The sequence below is a fragment of the Melozone crissalis genome, unplaced genomic scaffold (genome assembly GCF_028551555.1).
Source record: "Melozone crissalis strain CALT ecotype California unplaced genomic scaffold, PUWL_Pcris_2 ptg000014l_1, whole genome shotgun sequence".
In the NCBI taxonomy this organism is placed as follows: Eukaryota; Metazoa; Chordata; class Aves; order Passeriformes; family Passerellidae; genus Melozone; species Melozone crissalis.
Window position 1 is genome coordinate 18,171,322 of NW_026535792.1, and position 18,149 is coordinate 18,189,470.

The following is an 18,149-nucleotide window of genomic DNA, read 5'->3' on the forward strand; positions in this document are numbered from 1 at the left end:
CACAGCAGCTGTTTAGAAAAAGAAAAATGTTCAGCATTTTTTTGCCCTGAGCAGGTTTCCCAACCTTGCTTGGGAGGATCTATCCTCTTGTACCTCCTTCACTCTTTGAATCCTCCCAGCAGTAACGGCTGGAGCATCTCAGGGATGTTTTGCAGATGTTGGTATCTGCCTTCCATAGTGGCTCTTGCTGGGGATTTGGAGCATTTTTTTGCTGGGGTTGACCCTGTGGCTTCTTCAGAACCTCTCCTCCCACGCTGAAAAATGTTTGAACCTTGCTGGGTCCCTGCTTTGATGTCTTTCCCATCAAACCACAAATGTTGGATGAATCTTGGTGTTCCTCAGTGCATAAAATGTTATCTGTCCTTGTGCTCACTCCAGAGGTCTCGTTTCATGTGGCCAGTGGAGCAAATCTGTTATTTATGGGAGAAAGTAGCAGCAGGACCCAACTAACCAGATCTTGGTGTTGCTTTTTTCTTTTCCTTCTCAGGATTTTGTGAACCATTTCCATGTCCTTTTGCCACAAGGGATCAGCCCATCTAAGTACAATATCCATGATTTCTTCCGGAAGATAAAACTCGATCCAGACAATTACCAAGTTGGAAGAACAATGGTAAATGTTCATCCTCAGCTCAGCCTTTAAGACACAGAAATAACATTTGCCTGTATTTCTGTCTGATAAATTAATATCTATATATGGTTTTAATTAATTAAACTATTTTTCTTCTGTTTACCAAAAATCAGTGATTTAAATGAAACTTTTAATATTGTTAACGTAAAAGAGTAAGGAATAATATTGTTTTGCTATTGATTATAATGAGGCAGCCTCAAAAAACTCATGTCCTCCAAAATCTCTGTGTGTGTATAGACCTTAGCTTGATATGATGGTCCTCATTTTGCCTCCCCTGGTGGGAAAGCTCTGTAATTCAGAGCTTAGAGTCACAGGCTGTTGTGAAACTGCTTAAACCTGTTAGAGGTGCTGTCACAAAAATCAGCTCCTCAACTTTCCTGGGAGCAGAAACCAGGAGGATTTGACTCGTGGTCCGGGCAGCTTTCCATGCTAGTGTTTTTTGGGTTGTTTTGGCCAGGTTTTCATGAAGGAACGGGAGCGGCAGCTGCTGCAGGACCTGCTGCACCAGGAGGTGCTGCGGAGGATCACGCTGCTGCAGCGCTGGTTCCGCAGCCTGCTCTGCAGGAGGCAGTTCCTGAGCCTGCGGCACGCGGCCATCAGCATACAGGTGGGTGCTCCTGTGGATTCCCGTGCAAATTGCCATCCCCAAATCCTACAGACAGAGCCCGTGGGCAAAATCAGCTCTCCTGTCCAAGGAGGGAGCTTGCAGTCAGGATTGACTCCTTCTCCCATAATAAGTTGGGAATGGGGGAAAGCTGGAGGGGTTGCATGAAGGCAGGTGCTGGAGAGGTAGCGTGAAGGCATGAGCTGTGGGAGGTTACATGAAGTTGGAGAGGTAGCATGAAGGCATGTGCTGTGGGAGGACAGCTCATTTGAAGAGCGAGTGAGAGGTGTAGAACATAAATCACTGATGGAGAATAATTGGGTGAATCACATGGACCCACTGGATACTTTGCTGTACTTCCCACAACACCCGTTACAAGGAATCCCCTGCTGTGTTTGCAGAGATTTTGGCGGAGCTACCAGAGCCGAAAGGAAGGCAAACCATCCCCAGACCCTGTGGTTCTCAGCAAAGCCGCTGTCATCCTTCAGAGCCACTGGCGCGGCTTCGTGGAGCGGCGCAGGTTCCTGCAGATGCAGTTTGCTGCCCACCTCATCCAGAGCTGCTGGCGGGAGCACGCCAGGCGCCGGCACGCCGCAGCCACCAGCATCCAGGCGGCCTGGAGGGGACACCAAAGCCGGCAGGTGTACGCTGCCCGCAGGAGCGGGGCCCTGTGCCTGCAGGCGGCGTGCCGCGGGTACCTGGCACGGCAGAGGTAACACCTTGGGTAAAGAGGAACGTGGTTTTGGTGATGCTCCCACTGGCTGGTGTGAATCAGTGTCCCCTCCTGTATCCATGACCCTCTCCTGACCTGCCCTGCTCCTTTGTTTGCCCACGCTTTCTAGCAATTTAGCTGCACGTCCTGCTCTTGGAATAAGCAGAGCCTATTTCAGGTTGGAGCACGTAGGCAGTGCAAAGCCAAGGCCGTAAATACTCACAAGGGTTTTTTTTTTTTCCTCTTGGCAGCAGCACCAGTTTAAGTAGCCTATTTTTAACTCAGATTGCCTCACCAATCTGGTTGCTGTGCTGGCTCACAAGGACAAGGGATACCGGAGCCAGCCGCTGTGGAGGGCACAGGCTGTCCAGCCATGCCTCAGCTCGCTGGCCGGGGGGCAGGTCAAAATTCACTCTCCAGAGGTGCTGCCTGCAAGGTGTGGAGCACCTTAACATCCCTTGGAACATTTGGGAGCTGCAGGGAGCTCTTGGTGCCAGGCACAAGTCCCTGCTAAGTTGTTCCAGATGCAGTCCGGGCAGGATGGCGAAGATGGAGAAGCCAAGGGGGTGTGATGGGTCAAGCTTTCCTGGCTCTGACAGCTTATGAGGGAGCTAGACCAGGGATGGAGCCTGGACCCACTGCCGTTGGCACCAGGGGAACTTTCAGGTGCGTTGGGGCAGCCCTTTGGTAATAGAGATGGCAGAGGAGGAGGAGGAAGTTTAAAACCGACTGTGCCTTGCCTTGTCTTGCACCAGATGTGCAAGAAGGGTTCTTGAGATGCTGGTGGTGGTGAGGTGATGGTGGTGGTGGTGGTGATAAGACACCACTGATGCAGTGCCTTGAAGGGCACTGAGTGGATGCAGGGCTGAATATCCTGGTTTTCTGTTTTCTTCCAGGTTTAGAGCTTTGAAAGAGCACCGGTTAAAAGAGATGCAGCTGGAGAATGGCCTGGCAGTTAGAGAAGAGGATGGACTGGAAGCAGATGGTTTGGAAATCAAAGGCTCTGACCCATCTAAGTGGGAGGACAGCTCATTTGAAGAGCGAGTGAGAGCTGTGGAACAACATAAATCACTGATGGAGAATAATCGGGTGAATCACATGGACCCACTGGATACTTCCCTGTACAAAAGGCATGAGAGAGCCAGCAGCCAGAGCGGGATGGACACCGAGGAGGAGATCATCGTGAGAGAGAGGCCCAAGTCACTGGAGGATCTCAACCAGAAAAAAGTGGTTCGTGCCAAGAGGGAGAGCCGGAGGATGCGGGAGCTGGAGCAGGCCAAGTTCAGCCTGGAGCTGCTCAAGGTGCGCTCCACGGGCGGGCTGTCACCCTCGGAGGAGCAGCGCTGGTCCACGGAGCTGCTGCCCGAGGCTCTGCATTCCCCTCAGGGAACCCCTGAGAGCGAGAGCTCCCAGGGGAGCTTCGAGTTGTTAAGCAGTGAAGATACCTCAAGTAGTAAACTCGTTTCCTTAGTCTTAGATGAGCATGAGACACAGTCATTTCCCATGGATTCCCTGCCCAGCAGTCCCCAGGCTCAGCTGCAGGAGAAGCCTTTCTGTGCAGGGGATGGGAACAATGATTTGCCTGGCTGCAGACAGACCCCAGCAGACGCAGTGCTGCCTGATAGCCTCACCAGGAAGGAGCGTGGGGTTGGTGACCCCCAGAATGTTACCAAGGCTCACCCAAGAGAAACACTCCTTTCCAGCAACCTCCCCACTTTCTATGTTCCACCACAAGACAATGCAAAGGTGAAGATGGTGGAGAATAACCTGAGGAATAAAGCAGGGGAAAGAGAGGAAAGGACAGTTATGCTCTCCGAGGTCAGGAAGGACTCTGAGCCAGAGCAGAGTAAATCCTTGGAAGAAGACGAGGAAAAGGATAAATCCTCTACCAAGAGAGAGGAACGTGGGACAGCGACAGCAGCGCGGGCACTTTCTCCAGGTTCTGTCATTAAGAGACTGGAAAAGCTCAATGTGGAGAAGGAGGAACGGCAAAAGCAGCTTCAGCTGCAGAATGAGAGGGAGATGATGGAGCAGATTCGTCAGCAGAAGGAAATTCTGGAGAGACAACGCAAAGCCTTCGAGCAGCAAGGGAGGGTAGAGGCTTTGCAGAGGACAGAGCAGAGCAGAGTGAAGGACCCTTCCCTCAAACCAGCCAAAAAACCAGACAGCCGGCCTCAGTCAGTGCTCCTCCTGCACCCCCAGAGCAGAGGGGAGCACAGCCCCACCCCAGGCATGGCCCCAGCCCCGGCAGTGGACATCAAGGGTCTCACTGTTGGCACCAGGGGAAGCTCTCCAGCCCACAGTGCCCCCAAAGACCGGCCTGTCAGCATGTTTGTGGAGAGGAGAGAAGGTCTGGAGCCCCGCTGCCATTCCAAGCCAGCTCTGGACCCCAAGGACCACCCAGGCAGCCATTTCTCAAGGACTGAGCGCCTCCGACAGCCTCGGATGCCCAACCAGGCCACTGAGGAGGCGAGGGGAAGCTCCATGTTCTTCACACCAAAGGACAATCCCTTTGGCCTCCAGTGAGTAAAAAGATGGTGGGCTTTCTCCCATGCTTTCTCCACAGGCTTTCTCTGCAGGCTGTCTCCATAGGCTTTCTCCATGGGCTCTTTTTCTGCTAGGGACCTTTTTGTACAAAGAGTCCAGAACAAACCTCATAGTTAAACAAAGGGTTCTTGATCTTCTAGCAACGAGGAGGTCAGAGGGAAAGGAAAAAGACCTGGAATATGATTTCTCAGGCTCTTAAAACATTATATAATCATGGACATGAGCAGGTGAAGAGAGTCGATAAACAGGCTCACTACTGTTACTGTTTACCCTACATGAACGGGGATAGGAGTTTATTTCTCAAGGTGAAACATGATGAATAAGTTCTTAGGAGTTTTGGGTAGTTGGAATAGAAATGACTTGATGAGGCAGAAAATTCCAGGATTTTCCTTGTTTACCATATAATTAATCCAGCAAAGCCATGTGGACATTCACCATTGCAGATGAAAAAACACCAGCTCTCCAGAGAGTGTGGGAGTGAATGTTCTTTGGAGACTGTGTCATTCACATATGTAATTAACTACACCTGTAATGGACTTAGCAGTTGCTCAGCTCCATTGCTTTGCTTAACCTTGGGCTGCTCCAGGGCCTGGAGATGGCAGCAAGATCCTGGGACAACATTTGCTCCCACTCTGTTGTGTTGTTTAAGGTGCCTTGCCTAATTTTGGGGTGATTTTGGCCATGTAGCTCAAAAAGGATATAAATCACCCTCCTCCTAAATCCTGCTGCACCCTTTCCAAGGCAAAAGCTCCCAGTGAATGACTGTTGGTAATTCAAGGTGCATCCAAGTGTAGTAGTCTTGTGGTTTCTGTGCAGTTGTGACAGGAGAGGATTCCTGTTGAAAATTTCTTTTCCTGGTTCATGTGCAACATGAACAAGCAACAGGAAGAAAGAGACATTAAGAATTGCTGTATTTTAAGTTTTGCTCTGCAGCAGAATAGTCACATTTGAGAATCCCAAAGTACAAAGATACAATCCATAACCACCTTGCTGTATAAAGTTGACAACCAGAATGTTTTCTCTTCTTGTCTTTTGGTATTAAGTCCAGTCCTGAAGAATCCAAACAATTCCGAAACCCCATGACCTCAGACCTACAATTTAGTCTTGACTGCTTGGACTCCCAGGATCTGGGCTAGCACAGTGGGAAGGCTTTTGGGAGAGGATGAAAGATCTCTGTTCTCTTGTGTTTCAGCAGAGAGGCAAATCATCAGTGCCTTTCCAAGGGTGAAACAGCACGGAAGCCATTTAAGATGCTGGGGTCTGGCAGAGGAGAGGTGAGTCGTGACTTGTTTATTTTCTCTTTCCATTGAAAAGGGCAAAAAATAACTTGGTTGGCCAGTTTTCCCTCAAAAGCTTCAAAGAAGTGAACTCTGATGCACAAGGGCTGCCAGACATGGGAAGGAGGATATGGCAGCACAGTAACCTCCACACCTTCTCTTAAAATAAAAAGCCTTGTGGGAATAATTTGTAGCAGCTCTGGATAAAAGGATCCTGTGATCCTGATGGCAAACACTGTCCAACGCCGTCTTGTCTTGGTTTGGTTTAACGTCTCCGTTTCAGTGACACCCATGATTGTCCATTTTCACCGTCCTGTCTTAGTTTTTGTTCTTCCTGGTCCTTTGCTGTTTTCACTAGACATAATACTGCATCCCCTCCATGGGGTGCAGTGGCACTCAGAGATGTCTTAAGGCTACACAGGTAGAGTCTCCTTTTTACTTTAAAACCCTTCTTTTCGTTTTGTTTTGTTTTGTTTTATCCTTTGGTCAAGCAGGTGCCCAGACCGAGCCATAAAAAGAAAGCCCGCATGGCGCGGACGCGCTCCGATTTCTTGACTAGAGGTACTTTTGCGGATGGGGAGGGGGATACGGAGGAAGAGGATTACGATGGCAGTTTTGAGTTCCTTCTCTCCTCTGAGCACCCTCCTCACGCCGAGGCGGTGCCCGCAGCCCGCCTGGGGCAGGCCTGTTACAGTGACTCCGAAATGGTAATTGTGTCCAATGTGGTGGGGGAGCCTTTCTTTGCTAACCTTAGCTGCACTCATCCCTCCACTGCTTCTTTTCCCACTCCCAAGGATGCTGTAGATGGGTACATTTGGCAAACACAGCAGGAAATCATAGATTCGCAGAATCACGGAATGGTTTGGATTGGAAGAGACTAAATCTCAATTCCAACCCCCTTCCACTAGAACAGGGTGCTCAGCACTCCATCCAAGCTCTGTTTCTTGCTCCTGGGTTGATTAGATATCCACCACACTTCCCATAGTATTCCTGGAGCATTACAACTTGTATTGCACAATTACCTGTTTTAGGGGCTTTAATCTCATCCTCCTCTTGGAAGCTTTTGATCTAAAAATGGCCTATATACAAAAAAAAAGAAAGTAAATATTGTTCAAAAAGCAACAGACAACAAAATGATGTAAATCCTGTGGCTTCTTTTACTTTTGATTTTTTATGCTTAGCCACAATATCGAATGATTACTTGGTCCTCGGTTATCAGAGTGATGCTGGCAGACAGCAGCTCAGAAAAAGCAAAACCATGGAAATTGGGCAATGAAAGCATAACGAGAGTGAAATAGTGGGTTATGAAACAAAGACGACCAAGCAAAGTGTTTTTTCCAAGCACAGTGACAAGTATCCCTTAGCAGGTCTGACATGAGCCAGTGCAGTGGAGCTTTTCCATCTCAGACTTAATCTCCCACCCACATAAGCTGCTTTTGGAAAATCACAAACTGAGAGGTTCCAGGAGTGGAAGAGGCTGACAGATTCCAACCCGCTCATAATTTTTTTCCTGAGGTAGTGGAGATGTCCCCACAGGAGTGTGGATTAACACCAGGAATCCTGTCCTGCCGTGAGAGTTTGGGTGGAGTGCTGGCTAGGGCTGCCATGTTCCTCTCCTCCAGCTGCAGTGCAGGATGTGGAGCTGAGTATAAAACCAAAGAAAAGCATGAAACCAAAAGACAGAGATTTATTTTGTGCCACAGCATTGATGTGTGTCCAGCAAACATCCCGTGCCATCCTAAAAGCTGCTTTTCCAAGAAAAGCAGGTGGCCAAGGAGGGCTTTTCATGACTTTTCTTTTAGCAGCTCTTATTATAAAGGATAAATTTTCCCAGGATAATTTCCTCACTGGAAGAGGGCAGAGATTTACAAATTCCATAAATTTTTTAAGCCTGCTCTTGATAAATTTGCTGGAGGGTTGAGGCAGGAATACTGAAAACCTGATTGAAAGGCATTTCTCTATGGGCTGAGCTACCCTAGCTGCACCTTTATGCAAGTCCCTGCTTGTAGATTGGGAAAGGGAGGATTTTATGCAGTAAAATGTACTTTTTTTACATAGAATGATAGGAACATTTAAGTTGGAAAAGATCTCTAAGATTGTTGAGTCCAAACACAAACCCAGCACCACTTTGTTCACCACCAAACCATGGCCCCCCATGCCATACCTGGGGTGCTTTGCTGTGCTCCTGGAGGCTGTACAATGTACAAAGGGAACTGTAGCTGTAGGAATTATTCCCTCTGGGGTGTGAAAAGTGCTGGTGCTTGGCAAGCTCCATCTTTGGGAGCATCCTGGGTCACTGTACTCCTTGGAAGTGCTCCTTGGGACTCTGCTCACCTGGTTTAACAGCTCTCACTGCATGCAAGTAGCAGTAGGTGCCCCCTCTCTCCTGTCTCTGCTGTGTCCCCCCTCTCCTCTGCTCTCCAGCTCTGGTTCTAACTGTTGGTCAGGACTTTCCCCCCTGGTGTGGTAAGCTCTGCTTTCTAGGCCAACACTGCCCCTGGTGTTGTGTGCTCTGCACTACCCTCTGTCTGTGTGTCCTGACAATGTGTCCAGTGTTTCCATCTGTATTTTGTATTGCAGGTTTGGGACCAGCCCTTTGGCTTAGGGCTTTGTTGGGTCAGGATCATCACAAGTAGCAAAATTTAGGGACTGTTTATTGGTATTTATTAGCAGAGCCCAGTTGGGTGTTGCAGATGGCAGAGCAGCCTGTGACAAAGCTGGATGGTGCCTCTTGGGGTGTTTTTGGGTGCAAACACAAAGGTACAGAGGGTGATGTCTGGGCAGACACATTGGTTGTGTCTTGTGATAGTCACATGAAGGCGAGCCTGGCAGCCACCATGTGCAGGCTGGCCCCTGTGCCAGTGAATAGCTCCTTCAGACAGCTCCTGCCTCCAGCTATGACTCCCAAAGCAGCCTCTGTCCCTGTCCTGCTGCTGGCTGGATGAATGAGATCCCGTGCAGCCCCATGGAGCTGAGCATATGATGGGTCACCAGCTGCTCTGCCTGTTCTGCCCATTTTTTTCTCGGCCATCAAGTCACTGATTGTGTAGCCCAGCTGATGAGTAGAAGCCCACTGGAATCCAGTGCTCCTGACCCACATCTAGGGTATTCCAGAGCATCAAACACCCACAGCATCTGCAGCTGGAGCTGAAACCCATGGGGCAGCACTACATGAGGAGGCTGCTGCAGGTACAATTGACTCCAAGGTTCTTTAAGGGCTTCCTGACAAGACCAGGATTGAAGATTTTTGGCTGATGAATAGCCAAGGATCAACCTACCATGCAGTGAGACACAAGTGAGAGGAACAGCTCCTGGCTGTCCTGCCAGCACGTGTTAACACCACTTTTGTTTGGTGCCTGAGCCTGGAGAGCTTTTCCTGGAGCAGGTGCGTAAATGGAAGGCCTTGGCTAGAGGAATCACACCTCTGGAAATACCCTCTGGAAACATCCTTACAGAGTGGGACCTGGATAATGAACCAGTTGTTTTGCTCCACCCTGCACACTAAAGCCTTGAATTGACAAACATGACTCCAAGTATCTGCCACCAGCTGATCCCAAGCCCTGCTGAAGAGCCAGCAATGACAGAAGATCTCTTGTCCTAAGCCATTCAGAGGGAGCTTCAGGAAGTTTTTCCATGCAGCACACAGCACTGCTGTCTGCTGGGATAACTCTTGGCCACAGTTACCTTATGGATGGGTGAAACACAGGTTACTCTGTCAGAGGAAAAATATTTGGTCCCTTCCTCAACCAGGAGACAACTTCAGACTCCCAGTTATTGCCATTTGCCCTCACGATGCTTTGTGGTGCTCCCTAGCAGGGGTTTTTCTGGTGCAGATGCTCATCTTGACATCTGAGAAGGTTTCCCATCCTTTCCCTTCAGAGTTTCCTGGCAGATAACCTCAAACAGAAGGATCTTGTGCCAAAAAACCCTTTTAGTCTTTATTTACTAAAACTGGAAACCCAAAAGGTTGAAATTACTCAAGAACAAAACCATACTGGGGGGGCAAATATTTAACAGATCATTTTTAAAACAAGTATTAGGTTTGGGCAGGATGGAGATCACTTTTATAGGTTTTGAATTGCTTTTATCCCAGTATCCATGCACAATTTCTGTGTGATCATCACCTGAATGCAAGAATGACAGGAACAAAATCTCTTTCATGGTTTAGGCAGTTCCTGGCTTTCCCAGTGGTAATTTTGCCTTGCATGCTGCCATCTCCTGGCTGGAAGAGATGTTAGTCTGGGGGAGGGAGGGAATAAAACATGGAAAAAGAGTCAATATGGCAAATGTGACCCCTCTGCAGTCTACTTTTTATAGAATTTTATTTAAATATTTTTAACAGAAGTAAAATAATTGCTTTAAAACATGGAGCAGTCAGCTGAGACATTGAGGTGATAGGAAAGCTACAGGAAACATTTGAACATCATGTCCCAAATCCTTTCATACAACCTGATTCTCCACTTTTCTTATGCTGAAAGTTTCTCCTCCAGGAGTCCAGTTCCCAAATCACAGCTGCAATTGGAAAATAGAACAAAAATTTAGATATTTTTTAAATATGGCAAGTCTATTTCTGGGCTACTTCATGGGATCCTGTTAGGTTGAGTTACTGCAAATTCATCCCACCCTTAAAAATTACCTCAGGGCATTTTAAATGATGGCAAACCTGGAGATGTTTTCTATTAAAGCTGCAAAATTTATTTGTTAAAGAGTTCCTTTTGGTGTGTCCTTGGCACAAAGACTTTGGATTTTTTTGTGTAAAGTGCTCAGCAAGAGTTGGAGGAGGAACTTCTGCTGGGACAGATCCAGGTGGTTGAAGGTTCCCTTGGGGAATCACATCATTGTGGCTAACAGGACACTCTGGATGGAGAGGTGGAATGAAGTCTGGATGAAGATGTGGAAGAGCTGTGCAGGCTGAGCAATAAGGACCTGTGGCTTGGTTCAAACTGATTTTCATCACCAACTGCTCAAGGAGAAAGAAGACTGGGCCTGGTTGGAGAGTTGGAGCAAGGGAAATGCCTCTCTTTCTTGGGAGTCATTAAAATATTTCTCTAGGGGCTCACCAGGTTTTCAGCTGTAGGCAAATAGAAATAAAGATGTAGGAGGCAAAATACCTGATTTTTGATAGGGAAAAAAAAATAATCTGGTATCCCAAGAGCTGTCTTATTTTTAAATGTTTCGTGCTTGGAATCGTTACAGACCGTGCAGCGATTCACCTCCGGGGAAGGCCAGGCCAAACTGCACAAAACCATGTCCCAGGGGGAGATTGGGAAGCTGGCAGCCTCACAGAAGAGTCTGACTCCAGATGGGAGGTAGGAATCATGGCTGGAGATGGCAGACAAGTCCTTCTGTGTCCCTCTTGCTCTCCAATGCCTTGTTGAGCCACCCAGGCTCTTGGAGCTTCATCTGCAGCATGAGTTACCCATCCCACCTTTTCTACATGACCATGGGCAGGCCCAATCAGTGTGTGTGTGGCTCACACCACAATTAAGTGTTGGTGACATGGGCCACACGTCCTGTCCCACACCACCCAATCCCATGCATGCAAATGAAGTTTCTCTCCTTTGCTGAGGACGAGTAGCCACACTTCCCTGGTAGAAATTGCATGGATTTATCTCCTCAGGAATGTCCAGAATATAGAGGTAGTTTTGGGTAGAAAGACTTTTCCTAGTAAGGCAGTTCCTTTTTCCATGGCTTATTTCCAGGCCTCAACGAGCCAAGATGAGGTTTTGGGTGAAGGGAAAGCAGGGGGAGAAGAAGGCCTCCCGGGAGAAGCTCGCTACCCAGTCTGAGCTGCTGGAGCTGTACGCAGAGCAGGAAGCCCCTGGCAGGGAAACCATTCCTGGACTGCAGCTTGGTGAAGGTACGTGGTGGGGGGACATGGGACCAGGTGTAAGGAGAGAGAAACTGGGTTGGGAAACTGGGATATGTCCATGCTGGTTTATGTCTCTTAATTCATGGGTGGTGTCATGGTGTCAAGCCAGAGCGATGGCAAATAGGTTAGAGGGTGGGATCCATAATGGATCTCAAGGAATTCCATGTCACTAATCCTTCCAGCCACCATCTGGAATGGACAGATGTTTCCTCTCTTGAGGGAGGACGTAACCAAAGCAGAAATGACATTTAATCTTCCTGTGAGTTCTACACTGTGCTTTTCTCTTCCACAGGTTTCTTCCAATGCCCTGTTTTAGTGTCACAATTATTTCTCATCTGCTCCTCAACCTCTTCCCCTCTTTTCATTGATCACCAGCAGAGTTGGGCCCTCACCACCTGACGCCCCCGCGGAGTCCGGAGCTGTCGGGCATGTACCGGCGGGAATTCAAGGAGAACAAGGAGCCCTCTCCCAAGGTGAAGCGCAAGCGCAGCGTCAAGATCAGCAACGTGGCTCTGGAGCCCGTGCAGTGGCAGAACGACTCCCTGCAGATCATAACCAGTGCCAGTGACCTGAAGAGCATGGATGAGTTTCTCCTGAAAAAGGTAACTCGCTGCTCCATCAATCAGCACAGAGATCCAGGAGCAGACAGAGGCAATAAAGTAAAAACGATTGTGTGGGTAGCTGTAGTAATGCTAATAATTCATCTAAGAGTGCCAGAGCAGGTCTAGAGAAGTTTCTGGTTTTCATGCAGGAGATCACCTGGTGATCATGGTGGAGCAGCTGCTTGTTAGTGCTGCTTCATCTCACGCCAGCTCTGCTGCAGCAAAAGAGTGTAAAAGGTGTAAAAACCCCCTTGTTTCCCCAGATGAATGAACTGGACAACGAGGATAGCAAGAAGGACACGCTGGTGGATGTCGTGTTCAAGAAAGCACTGAAGGAATTCCGACAAAACATCTTCAGTTTTTACTCCTCAGCATTGGCAGTAAGTGACCAGATGATGGGTAGGACTTCCACCTCCAGGAGAAAGGGGAGATATTCTGGGGCCTCCTGGTTGTACAGGTGTTGCCAAGCCCTCCATTTCTGGTTTGCTCATCCCAAAGGATGGATGTGCTTCCTTTGTATTCAGTCCCATGATCTAAATTTGGACTAACACTTCCTCATGAGCCATCTCTCGGGATTCATTGGGTGTAGATTCCGGATCTTCATTACAGCTTTGCTCCCAGCCAAAGGGGAGATGACAGAAAGTCAATTTGTCACCCAAAGTGTCTGGAAACCTTTGTGTTACCTTTGCTGTTGGTGGAGATGTCTGATCCTTTTTTCCTTCTCTCTCTCATATTGGAAGTTTCCCCAAGCAGCTGGAAACTGGTGAGGCTGAAATAATTGTCTGGAGAAGAAAAAGTCTCTAGAAAAATCTGTGCTGTATAAAAATCACGTTTTTTTTTTTCTTCTGTTCCCTTAAAAGATGGACGATGGGAAGAGCATCCGCTACAAGGACCTGTACGCCTTATTTGAGCAGATTCTGGAGAAGAACATGAGGCTTGAGCAGAGGGACTGGAGTGAGTCTCCAGTTAAAGTCTGGGTCAACACCTTCAAAGTCTTCCTGGATGAATACATGCACGAGTACAAACCCCTGGACTACACTGCAGGGAAGGTACTTGGCACTTTCCTTAAATTCCCTTGAAGGTTTGGGAGCTCTGTTTCTGTGGGGTTGTGTCTCTGTAGACACCTGAGACCTTCTGTTGTCTTCTCTGCTGTAAGCTGAGCTGGACAAGGCAAGGTGTGACTCACTGGTTGTGTGTCACTGGGCTCAGCCAACCCCAGATCACACTGGGCTGCCAAGGACTAGATGTTATCTCCAGGGCAAAGCTGCAACCAGCTGTGGATGGTTGGAAAGGCAGCTCCTGGTGCTTCTTTGTTTCTGGGGGGTTTGTTCAAAATTTGAAGGATGCTGAAAGAGATGCGCCCTCTTGAGTCTCCTGACCACTTCCCAAGTGACCATACAATCACCATGGGTTGGGTTGCAGGAGAAGGGGACATGAGCAGTGGCTCAGGTCTGGGTACTGCTCTGAGAGCAGAAAGAGCCTGCACTGTGTCACAGACCTGATCTCACCTCCTGCTCCACATTGTCTGCAAGGCCGACCATGGGATCTGAGGCTGGGCTGGGAGATGGTGTCTATTGTAGAAATATCTCATCTCCTGGCTCTTCTGCTCCGAGTCCTCTCCAGCCTCTTCTCCAGGCAGGTTTTCTTCAAAGCACCATGTTTTCCTTGGGTCACTGCTGGTGGGGTCAGAGCTGGAGCAGCAGCTACTCCCAGCTCCTAGATGGAGCTTCTTCTTTTCTCCAAGGAAGAACTGTCCAGGGAAATTCCAAAACTGGAGTGATCCATAGGAGAATTTTCTAGAGTGACTCTTCTGGGGCTGCAGGTGCACTGGGAAGGCACTGGACAATGTCAGATAGGAGCTCTCTGTACTCTTTACCTGGCAAAATTGCCCAAAAACTGAGTTAAATCTCTTTCCCTCACCAGATGCCAAAAACGGAACGAAAAAAGAGAAGGAAAAAGGAAGCAGACGTGGTGAGTTAAACCTGCACATTAAAAAATCAATGTCCTTGGGGCCAGAATGTTAGGAGACCAGCTTGTGACATGTCCTGGGCTGAGATCTGAACATCAGCCCTGAAAGGACATGTTAGAAAGACATTTGAGATGGCTTTGCTTTGTTTGATCAGGGATCACTTGGGTTGGCTCTGAAAACACATCCCTCATCAGCCAAGACAGAAATGTAATGTTGAGGATTGTTAGAAAAGGACTGAGAGGAAAACAAAGCCTTGCTCCAGCTTTCTGCATAAATTTACAGTATGTGTTTTACATCTGTGGGATCAGCCATGGAGGACATTACACCTCCTGTTTTCCTAAGGGATGTGATGGTACTGGGAAGGGTGCAGGTGCAAAGCCAAAAAAAGGGGCCACAGATGCACAGAAAACCTTAACATGAAGAAGTTGACCTGCCAAGCTCAGTCAAAGAGCTTCCAGCCTGCTTCCATGAGGGTTCAGTTCCCCTACAAGGTAGATGTAGGTTTGGGTTGTCTCTGGGGTTGCTGGGCTGAAGAAGAAACAAAAATACCAAATAAAAGCAAGAGCTAAAGGTGAAGAGAGAGAGAGAGAGAGCTGTGTTTATCATCTCTCCATTTTGCAGCAGGCTGAGCACTGGCTCCCTTTTCTCACCACACAACCTTTATCCTCCAGGTGGAAGAGCACAATGGTCACATTTTCAAGGCAACCCAATACAGCATCCCCACATACTGTGAATATTGTTCCTCCTTGATCTGGATCATGGACAGGGCTTCTGTTTGTAAATGTAAGCACTCTTTATTTGATCCTTTTCTTGTGCTTCTATCACAGTGATGAGTTTGGGGATTTTGAAATGTGTTTACTGCTGTTTCCTGTAACCCCCTGCTGACGTAATTTTGATTTTTGTAACACCTGAAGAGATTTAGGGACAGGTCTTAAGGTTTCTGAAGTCAACTAGTTAATCCATCCCAGCAGTCCTTCCTGACACAGTGAATGAACTTTGTGTTACACATCTTATCCCATCAGGTTAGTGCCCATCCCATAAGGTCAGACACATTTTACTGTCATGGTAGGAAGGACAGTAAAGTCAGCTATGGAAATGTGTCCCTGGGATGCCTTTGGGTATCCTGACCTTTACCTGTTTGACCTCCACGCATGCGAATTTTTGGGAAGATCAGGGGAATGGAGGAGGGTGATGGAAAAACCTGATCCATGTCTTTTTGGAAAAACCCAAGAAATGGATCAACCTTTTCCATCATCCCTCCTCCATTTCTGTGATTTGGTTGGCAGCATCAGCCCTGGAGCATTTCAGGCCCAGTGCAGGGAGAATACAAAGGGGGAGCCACTTCCAGTCTCTGAGGGTATCTGTGTCTGATGGCTCTCATGGGTTATAGTCTGAGTTGATCTGTCAGGAGGATGAGGGGAGGGTTTAATACTTCATGTATGTAAATATGGCACCTTTAATTTTAAAGGCTTCATAATTTTTGTTTGAGTGGATCTAATCCAGACTTGGCCCCTGGAAACAGCAAATGCAGCATGCTTTTGACTTGGTAGTTCTGAGAAGTGCTGCTTAATTCATATGAATTGCTGTTTTTCCAGCAGTGTGATTTTTGGCATAATTAAACACTCCTTTTCTCTGTTGCAGTATGTAAATATGCTTGTCACAAGAAGTGCTGTCTTAAAACCACAACCAAGTGCTCCAAAAAGGTAAATATCTCTCAGTGCTTTGCTTCCATTAAATACCTTGAGACAATGATCCCAAGTTTGTATAAAAATTATTAGAGGGTGCAAATCTTGATAAAATTCTGGACATAACCTTCCTTTCAGCAGGAGCTTAGACCAGAGATCCCCAGAGGTCTCTCCAACCAGAGTTTTGTAGATATTTTGGGAATTATGCGGTGATGAGTCACTGTAGATCTGCCCAGTCATGCAGCAGATGTTGCAGTGGCGTTCCCTGCCTTGTAACCACACAGAATAAAAGGAATTTCCCTGGCTTTGTAGCTTTTAAGGGTTTGGAAATCTGGGGTTATTCTTGGAAATACAGGCTTTTTCTCTACAGTCCTTGCTTGCCACAGCTGAGTGAGGAAGGGCAGGTGGAAGATGTTCACTGCCCTCCTTAGAGGGGTATTAAATATTGTTTACTGGATTTAAGGGTATGGGGAACAGGGAATGAGTGCAGCAGGTCATCCCAGCTAACAATGAATCATCCAGATTTGGTGGGGATGTTTTAAATAGCTTATTTTGTGCCCAGAAGAAGGACAGAGAGTAACAATAATAATGAGTGGAAAGTTTTATCAGCTCCTTGGGAGGCTTCTCAGGGGAGAACAACCTCCATAATACACAGCCCCCAGAAAGCTGCATGAGGCCATTTTTCCCAAGGAATAATCTGAATGTATATGTTGAAGATATATGTGTGTGTGTGTGTGTGTGATCTGTATTCTGTATATATACATTTGTATTTTGAATATAAATAGAACTTCTGCTGCAGTCTTTCCCTTTCTGGCACTAGTTCTGCAAGAACTGGGGACACCTCATTAGAGTTTGTGCTCTAAAATCTGGGAAGTTCATTGAGATGTCTGATTAATTTTTTCAGGCTTTCTTGGAGCTGCCTTCTTTGTGTGATTTCTCTGCACAAGGAAGTTTTTGTGCTGCATCCCAGGAAGCAAGTTCACTGTGTCTTCATGGGTAGCTTTGCACTGGGCAGTTAGACGTTCTCTAGGAAGGCTCCAGTTCCTCTGTGCTTGGTGAATTTTTGTTTTTAGGGTTGTTCTCATTGACAGAGAGCTAAAAACCGTCAGTCATGAGAAAGAAACAACATGGGGACCTTCCACACATCTGTTCCTAAGGTTTGCAGGATCAATGAAAGGATGAGATTGAGTTAGAGAAAGAAAAATGCAGGAGTGATTGTGAGGGGAGCCACTGCCTTGCTGAAGGCAGAGCTGCATCTCACCTTTGGCTAGGGCTGAGAATCTGTGTCAATATTTTATTGGATCTTTTGACTTTTCCCATCCAGAATCTCCTGTGCAGGAGGACTTTGTTCACATTTGAATTTGCCAGATACCAACTCTCCAGTGAGGGTTTGCAGCTGGCAAAAGGGCCCTTCATGACAGTTTTACGTGGGTTTTTTCATGTTCTTTTGTTGGCATCTTCTTTGTTCATTGGTATTTTGTAACTTGCAATTCTTCAGGTTGATTTAAACACCCAAGATTCAAATTTGCCTCTTCTGCTTTGTGCATCTTTGGGAGGGGAAATCATCCCTGGAGATGGTGCCAGAGGGCAGGAGGAGGAGGACCATGCCCAGCTGCTTTGGCTCTGCCAGTCTGGGGATATAACTACAGTGGGGTTGGTTAAAAAAAGAAAATCCAAACTTTTTGCCTTCAGGTGCATGTCCAGAGACTGGGTTAGCATTGCAAGACCCATATCCTGTCCTGTCCTGTCCTCCATTAGACTCACACATCTCCTGTGCCACCATTATATTTTCTGAAAAATCCTCTTTGCCCAGGATTCTTCTCCTGGGAAGCTGAGAAGCCTCAGAGAAAAAGGAAAACAATATTATCTCATTTGCTTCTGTGGTTTGCTGCTTTGGAATGTGGTTGGAGATTTACCCAACATGTGAATTGTTTGAACTTAATGACCAATCATGGTCCAGCTGTGTCAAGGCTCTAAAGAGAGTCATGAGTTTTTTCTTTATTATCTTTTAGCCTTCTGTCTGTATCCTTTCTCTATTCTTTAGTATAGTTTAGTATAGCATTCTATAATATAATAAAGTAACATAAAATAATAAATTTGCCTTCTAAGAACATGGAGTCAGATTCATCATTTCCTTCCTTCGTCAGGGGACCCCGAAAATACCACACTCCTGTATCTGCTGAAGGACTCTGGATAATCAGATCCAAACCTGCACCAGCATTGCATCTCAGAAGGATTTGAATCCCTTTTCCC

General features: G+C 47.3%; 1 protein-coding gene across 8 annotated transcripts in view; it reads left to right on the top strand.

The window, feature by feature from the left end:
* MYO9A (myosin IXA) overlaps positions 1-18,149 on the top strand; it is a 143,865-nt gene that overhangs the window by 116,893 nt on the left and 8,823 nt on the right. For 3 of the 8 annotated variants that reach the window (XM_054272505.1, XM_054272509.1, XM_054272511.1), the window contains 14 exons: positions 488-610; positions 1,086-1,235; positions 1,634-1,944; positions 2,841-4,466; positions 5,684-5,765; positions 6,263-6,475; positions 10,965-11,077; positions 11,471-11,628; positions 12,016-12,242; positions 12,506-12,622; positions 13,103-13,291; positions 14,166-14,213; positions 14,883-14,994; positions 15,853-15,914. In XM_054272505.1, coding sequence (XP_054128480.1) covers positions 488-610; positions 1,086-1,235; positions 1,634-1,944; positions 2,841-4,466; positions 5,684-5,765; positions 6,263-6,475; positions 10,965-11,077; positions 11,471-11,628; positions 12,016-12,242; positions 12,506-12,622; positions 13,103-13,291; positions 14,166-14,213; positions 14,883-14,994; positions 15,853-15,914 — 3,531 coding nt within the window. The remainder of the gene's footprint in view (positions 1-487; positions 611-1,085; positions 1,236-1,633; positions 1,945-2,840; positions 4,467-5,683; positions 5,766-6,262; positions 6,476-10,964; positions 11,078-11,470; positions 11,629-12,015; positions 12,243-12,505; positions 12,623-13,102; positions 13,292-14,165; positions 14,214-14,882; positions 14,995-15,852; positions 15,915-18,149) is intronic. The other 5 variants (XM_054272506.1, XM_054272510.1, XM_054272508.1 and 2 more) reach the window with 4 other exon arrangements.